The 8181-nt window shown below is 36.1% G+C and overlaps 1 protein-coding gene across 1 annotated transcript in view; it reads right to left on the bottom strand.

Annotated features, from left to right (window-relative positions):
* Positions 1-2235: 2235 nt before the first annotated feature.
* Nudcd2 (NudC domain containing 2) overlaps positions 2236-8181 on the bottom strand; it is a 6756-nt gene continuing 810 nt past the window's right edge. Inside the window, exons 2-5 of the mRNA XM_010622322.3 lie at positions 8097-8177; positions 5876-5924; positions 5511-5662; positions 2236-2730 (exon numbers count right to left, since the gene is read on the bottom strand). Coding sequence (XP_010620624.1) covers positions 2647-2730; positions 5511-5662; positions 5876-5924; positions 8097-8177 — 366 coding nt within the window. The 3' untranslated portion in view covers positions 2236-2646. The remainder of the gene's footprint in view (positions 2731-5510; positions 5663-5875; positions 5925-8096; positions 8178-8181) is intronic.

An 8181-nucleotide genomic window follows, 5' to 3' on the forward strand; every position in this document is an offset into this window, starting at 1 on the left:
ATGAAAATGTTCTAAAATTGACTATACTGATGGTTTAATATGCTGAGCATGTTGACTCATACATTTTGAGAAATGCAGCATATGTGAATTGTCCCAATAAAACTAGTTTTTAAAATTAAGTTTCACATGCATATTTGTGTGCATTGTTGCTGTTGTTGTATTTGTAGTACTGGGGATTGAACCACATAGGGCTTTCTCACTGAGTTAAATCACCAACCTCAACCCTTTTGTAAAGTTCTAAATTGCTCAGGATGGACTCAAACCTATGATCCTCTTGCTTAGACATCCCAGAGTGCTAGGATTACAGGTGTGCAGCACAGTGGCACATAGATCTCATGACTTTCATGATTAAGGGGATGGAAATCTAGGACCTTGAGTATGCTAGGCAAAGTCTCCCACTAAGATACACACCCACCTTTTACAATTATTTTGTGATCTTGGCTTTTAAAGACCACTATCTACTAAAGAATCTGAGTTACCTTGGAAAATGGCTGATCCCTAGACTGGGGCAAGGAATGCATAATAAGCCTTGCGTACACTGGGTCAGAGAAACAATTGCTCAAAGATTGAGAGAACAAGCCACAAGGACACAGCACTTAGAAAGGTTTTCCACTGGCCACTGTACAACAATTTTGAGCATCAAAGTGTAAGAACAGATTTTTAACCCACCAAATACAAGTGGTAATTACAGCCAGGTGTGATGGCCAAGGCATGTAATCCAAAGTACTCAGGAAGGAGGCTGAGGCAGGATCACTGTGAGTTTTCGGCCAGCATGAACTACATAACAAGACAGTTTCAAAAAAGGAAATTATGAGTGTATATAGGTATAAATGAAAAATATTATTAGAAACAAGGTAGTACTTTGCAATTACCATTTTACAACATAATTGTATATTTAAAAAGAGGTACTTTGTAGCACAGAGTATTAAAGACATTGCCTTAATCAGTGATCTATGTAATCAACAGAAATAGGACAAATGGAAGTTATTCACAAGAACAAGAACAGAAAATCACTCTGTAACATTCTCAACAATGATACCTAACTTGAATCTGATCATGAAGAAGCATCAGACAAGGAACATAACTCAGAGGTAGAGGACTCCCCTAGTACGTGCGAGGCCTTCGCAGGGAGAGAGAGAAGGAAAAACAGTCAAGAGTGAAAAGCCAAGGAAAAAATGAGCCTTGTTCCAGACTGACATAAACAAACACCTGGCATCTACGGGCAAGGCATGATTGTGAGTGGATTTTCTTGCCATAAAGGACATTATTGATACAATCAGTACAAAGTGAATGAAGTGAAAGTCTCAGGGTAAGAGATGAGTCATGTGTCAATGTGTCCTAATTTTTGTTTTTTTTTTTTTTTGGTACCGAGGATTGAACTCGGGTCCTTGCGCTTGCGAGGCAGGCCACCGAACCTCTGAACTAAATCCCTGGCCCCAATGTGTCCTAATTTTAATAGTTTGACTGTAGTTATAGAAAACAATGTTTTTTCTGAAGCAAATATACAGTAAGGAACTCAGAAGTGATGGAATATCGTGTAAATTCACACATGGTTTAAGAAGAAAAAGACTATAGTTGTAACCTTTCCATATAGTTGAGATTTTTTTTTAAGTTTTTTTTTTTGGTTTTTTGAGACAGGGTATTGCTTTGTAGTTTAGGCTGGCCCTGAACTCACTATATAGCCCAGGCTGGCCTCAAACTTGCAGCAATCCTCCTGCCTCAGCCTCCTGAGTGCTGGGATTACAGGGGTGCACCAGCACACCCTGCTGAGAATTTAAATTTTTTAAGAATTAAAAACGACATAAAGGAGGCTAGGGAGGTAGCTCAGCAGCACAGTACTTGCCTGGTAGGTGCGAGGCCCTAAGTTCAATTCACAGTAGCAAAAAATAACATACAAAAGGTAAAAGAAAATCTCAATAGGCAATTCTTATCTCTGCGTCTCGATCACTAAGAAAATGCCACGGACTTAGAATTAGTGACCTAAATTTGTTTTATGCCAGTAACCAAGGACACGACCAATAATCATTTTTGCTTAGCTACTTCTCTTTTGTATTAATCTACTATTACTAGGTTTTAAATTCTTTTCAATTTCTAACAAAGTTACTCCCTATAGAATAATACACAATAAATTTTCATTACCTCGGAAAATTAAGTTCCCCAAAAATACCACTATGAATTTTTTCCCTTTCTTCAATTTATTTTCAGTACAATAACTTTCTTGTGTGAACTGGTATACACAGAGACGTACACAATTTCTGGTTAGAAGAGTTTATTGAATGTCATTCCTGTATCACACTTAGCAAAGAAAAACAATTTTTTCCTGATGGCACGCTTTCATTTCGTATAATGTGTATTCCTAATGTTTTTTCATAGTAAAAATATAATTAAATATGAAATTAGTAAAACACAGAATATAAAACTTCATGCTGAGCAAAAACAAGTCCAAAAAGTTATTATATATCCATAGAATAGCTCTTATATGTGCTTTCTATGTCAATCATATTTAAATATAATTTTAGAACCATATTTAAATATATTTTACAGTTTGTCTACTGTAAGCATTATTTTCTTCTATAATCTACTCCTTTGATTAAATTGGTAACATTTGTTAGGATCCACAGGATGCATAAAAAAAAAAAAAAGCAATTATTTCTCAAGGTTTGAGAAATCTGGTCCACCTTTAGTGTAGTTTCCTGAGATTTCTGCTCCACTGAAGTCAAAACCAGGATTCTAAAAGATAAGGAAAAGAAAAAACAGTAACACAGAAGAAAAAAAAGAAAAGCATGAGGGTTGGGGATTTAGCTCAGGGGTTCTGTTGCCTGCCTTGTAAGCACAAGGTCCCGAGTTCAATCCCAGTACAAAAAAAAAAAAAAAAAAAAAAAAAAAAGGCATGAATTGACAACTGACAAAACAATTAGATACAAATGGCTAAAAAATATATGAAAAGAAATCAAACTTCACTATAATCACCAAAATTAAATTTAAAACAACAAAGTATTTTTTTAACTTTAAGATTTAAAAACATTTAGCACATTGATATGTGTACTATAATGCTGGCAAGCCTACAGGAAACATACTTCATTATCAATATTTACATATAATTTTAAAAGCTAATATTTTTAAGAGCTTATTATATGTCACACAGGGTTTTATGAGCTCTACATATACTAACAAATTTAACTCTTGCAATTATTCCATAAAGTAAGGATTATCTCAAACTTTACAAGTCTTTTTGGGCTGGCTATGATAGGGAATACCTGTAATCTCAGCAGTCAGGAGCTAAGAGGACCGCCTTAAATTCAAAGCAGGCCTGGGCTACACAGTAAGTAAAAGGCAAGCCTGACCTATAGGACATAGCAAGATCTTGTCTTAAAAAAACAAGGCTTTTCAGTGGGCAATCTCAATTATTTAATAAAAACTTATTGACCTTCTTCTGTCTTTAAGATGCCATAAAAGGAGTGCAAAGGTTGTTTTTGTTTTTTGTTTGTTTCGTTTTTGGTACCAGGGATTGAATTTGGCACCTTACACTTGTGAGGCAGGTAGCAGCACCACTCAGCAAAATCCCTGACACAAATGCAAAGTTTAAAAATAAGAAAAACAAAATCTCCACACTAGCAGAACTTACACTGTAGTAGGAAAAGACAATAAGCCATAAATTACTAACATTGGGGCTTATTAACTTTTGTAAAAAAAATCCAGATAGGTAATACAATTCTGCAGACAAAACAGTCTCTGTCACAATATTCAACTATATATAACTGCTGTATGAAAGGTAATACACAAACGAATGAGCTCAGATGTAGCCTGGTAAAACTCTAGTTACCAAAAATAGGAAACAGGCCGAGTTTGCCAATGCCTGATCTAGTGTGTTGCAAGTTCAAGTCCAGACTGGGCAACTTAGCAAAACAGTCTCAAAATAAAAAATAAAATGGGCTACATATTAGCTCAGTGTGAACTCCCTGGTTCATATCCTCCCCTCAGAACTATACTTTCCCATTAAAGGAACAAGCTCATTTAAAAATCAGCAAACTTAATACATTAGTTCACTAATAACAACTTTCAAAGTTTGGAGAAGTGGCATGATCTGACTTGCATTTTAATTTTTAAAGGCTTCTGTATTTTGAGAAGATTGTAAATGGGCAATGGTAGAAGACCACCTAGAAAGTTACTGAACTAATTCAACCAAGACATCTGAAATGGTCTAGATCAGAATGGAAGCAGAGAGGGTAGTAAGAGGTGATCAAATTCTCAACACAGATGGAAGACAGCACTAATACCACTTGCTAACAAATCAGATAGGGTATTAGACACAGGTTGGAATTAAAGATGATTCCTTTTCTTATTCCATTTTGACCTGAGCAATTAGTTTCCGTTAACTCAGATCAGAAAGCTAGAAGTAGAATAAATTTGGAAGGAAATGAGATTGCTTCACTTGGAAGTGTTCAGTTTAAATGTGTGTTCCACAGCCAAATGAATACTGAACAGGCAAGTGAATTTGCAAATCCAAAATTTAAGAGGAAAGTCTAGGCCAGAGATATATATACAAATATTTGGAAATCATAACAATATATATAATAATATAATAATCATAATAATAATATAAATGGAAATTATCTAGTAAAATCCTTAAAAGTGCTTCAAGTTTTTAACTCCTCTTGCAGATACTGATCTTGGAACATAAGTAGTCTCACAGAAGAATGTACCACCTTTGTTTATAATATAGAAAAATGAGAAATCAAAATTAGATTAAAAATGAATAAATAAATTATGATACATCCAAACTAGAGAACTCTTTGAAGCCATTAAAAGGAATGAGACTTTTTTTTTTTAATCTGTATGTACTAGTTTCGAAAGAAGATCTAAGGTACACTAATAAATGAAAAAGCAACATGAAAGATAATAAACACACTGTGAGCCTCCACTTGTGTCATAAACAAAACAAAGAGGCCAGTAGATTAGATGAGAATGAGTCAGGCATGGAAAGGGAGGATAATGATGAAGGAGGATCTTTCACTTTTTTATACTACAGTAAATATTTTTTAAGCATTTACTATTCATAAAAATAGTTGCTATTCATGAATTATTGATATACATTAAGTAAATGTAAATTCAAAATCACAGCAATACTGTTTGGCATGGTGGTGCACACTTGTGTTCTCAGCCCTTGGGAGGCTGAGCCAGGAGGATCACAGGAGTTCGAGGCCAGCCTGGGTTACCTACTAAGTTCAAGGTGAGCCTGAACTAGCAAGACAATGAGATCCTGATTAAAAAAAAAAAAAAAAAAAAAAAATAAAAAAAAAAAAAAAAAAAAATCACAGCAATACAAAATTTCTCTCAAAAAAACTAAGGGGGAAAAATCAAACCATAGATAGGCCATTTTTCTAACCATTTCTTTCAAAAATTCATGTGAAGACTTTTTATTTTTTTCATGATGCATTTGAGTTTTATTTTCAAGTAATATCATATGATTTTTAAACATTTACATATATTCAAATAATCATTCGACTTACTTCTTTCTGGAACCTCTCCAGTGTAAGCTTTCTCTGCATTTGGTCCTGCACCCAAGGATCAGCAGCATATTCAGATTCTAGAAGAGAAGTCCAGCAGTTTGCCGCATCTCTCTTCGTCTTAGTAAGAACAATACGAACCATTTTCCTATCCTCTAAAGAGAAAAAAAATATTAAGAAATTAGAGTTCATCACTACATATTTTTCAAAAGCCATTAGGTAAAGTTGGCATAAAATTGATATCAACACATTTTTTAATCTTTCAAAGCTACAAAAACAAAAGAACTTAATCAAAGAGATACTGTACTAAGTTCCAACACAAAAGGAATTTTTAAAGAGATTTATGAATTATTATAGAGTGCGTTTACCCAAAGTCCATGTTCCCTCATCAGCTATTGTAGAATCAAAGAGTTTGCCCTGAAAAATAAACAGACAGGGTACTCAAAATTATAGCATTTCATTAGGTTTCATAAGATTTCATAGTGAAGACTTAGTTCATTACATCACATGTTAAGCCACTGCAGCACAGAGGTGTTCAACTTTGTTTCCTCATACTGGGTGAAATGGAACCTAAGTTACAAGATCTGAAATAGTTACTGACAAAGGACAGAAGACTCTCTAGAAACAAACCATGCTCCTTAATTTTTAAAAGATGAACAAATACTACTGATCACTGATTATCCATACGGAATGCTTCATCAAATTAAAATGAACTACAAGAAGGGATTGTCCTGCTAAAACAAAGAAATGGGTCTTTTAATGTTTAAAAAAACTGGGTCAACGTCTCAGTTGGCCATTGGCTTTCTTTTTCTCATTAAGCTTATTAGTACTATTTAAGTATACAGTACACTTACATTCATCATTGGGATCTTGTATCTTTACATGTTGTATCTTGGTTCTTATTTATTCCCCAGACTCCTGCCCTCCCTTTATACCCTCCACCATTCCCTATTTACAAAGACTTTGTTTGCAGGCCAACTGGCATTTAGAAAAACAAAGCACATATTATAGATATGATGTCAGATTAGCTGTGCCTGAATTTTCAAACTCGTGTTTTAAGAAAAAAATAAAATATAAATTTAAGATAGTGTGGAACATTAAATCCATTTCAATTTATTGCCAAACTGAAGTACAGGAAACTAAATTTTTAAAAACCACATTTTTTTGCCTTGTCGGGTGTGATGGTACAAGCCTGTAATCCCAGAAGTTGGGAGGCTGAAGCAAGAGGATCACCATGAGTTGAGGCCAGCGAATGTACATACTGAGCTCAAGGTCAGCCTTAAACACACAGCAACACCGTGTCTCAAAAAAAAAAAAAAAAATTCACAGGGCCGGGGATTTCACTCATTTCTGCTCGCCTGTCTCTCAAGTACAAGGACATGAGTTGGATCCCCAGAACGACAAATAAAAACAAAAACAAAAAAACTTCACATTTTAAAATATGTCAATACCAGTGGGAAAAATCCTAATGGTCTATAACAATCTCACGTTCCAAAGTTATAGCTAAATTCACAACTATGTAGAATTATTAAATACAATTTGCAATCTTTGATCATTATTCAGGAAAACTGGATTGCATGGCTTTCAGAACGGTCATTAAGATCTAAATGGACACAAATCAATGCCTTTGGCAGGAATCTTCTAAGGATAAAATAACAGTAGCTATAACAGAGGGGGCTCTTAATATACCAGGCACTACCTCAATGCTATTTGATCACCAGGATACCTCATTACATTCAACACAGTCATGAGAAAGGACTGCAATTACCACACACACAGAATAACTTATTGCCTGAGGTCACAAAACTAGAAAAGTGGTAGATCCGGGGATTCTATCAACGTCTCCCTCCACCACTACACTACAGGGCCCTCAGATACACTTACGTTCTGATTTGAGAATGAAATGTAACTTCAAATGACTGACTGAACTCTAGGATGCATAAGAAAAAAGTAGGTCCAGGATATAAACGACACTGGTGAAAAGAGGTACAAATTACTTTGTTCACACACCTTTTCACCATCACCTCGACGACTCCACAAGCATGCAGGGTACATATAACGGGGGTGGGGGTGGGGTACATATAATTTTAGAAGAGACAAATAAATACCCGGACATATCTAAGTGCTCATCCTGTCACTCTTCCCTGTGTATGCTTTCCTACACCTGCCTACACGCTGTGAAGGTAACCTGATCAATGCAGGGGACCTTGTACTCTCGGTATCTAGTTCAGTGCCTTGAAGGAAGCATATATACCATAAATATTTGTTCCTTTAACGGCCTAATTAACGTTTCCTAAGCAGAGGACGCCCCCCCCCAAAAAAAACAAAAACGAACCACAAACGGCAACCTAACTTCTTTTGGAAATAAAACAGCAAAATGAGCTCTGGAAACTTCACAACTCGGGATTTGCTCTGAGCATGATGCTCCCATCGGACCAAGACCACGCCAAATTTACTTTTCTCTTCAGCTATTCAGAGGACCGGGGCTGCCCAAGTTATTCCTCGGGAACAACGAACGAACTTCAAGACCGGACTGGCGGAGGTGCAGAGGGGGAAACTGAGCGAGCGCGAGCCCGAACTGCCTCTAACCTTCAGAATCTCGCGGCCGCCCACGGCCAGCGCCACATGCCGGCTCTGCAGGCCGCACTGGACGTCCTGCGCGCGAGTGCCCGGC

The sequence above is a fragment of the Fukomys damarensis genome, unplaced genomic scaffold (genome assembly GCF_012274545.1).
Source record: "Fukomys damarensis isolate Sample0158 unplaced genomic scaffold, DMR_v1.0_HiC HiC_scaffold_9, whole genome shotgun sequence".
Lineage (NCBI taxonomy): Eukaryota > Metazoa > Chordata > Mammalia > Rodentia > Bathyergidae > Fukomys > Fukomys damarensis.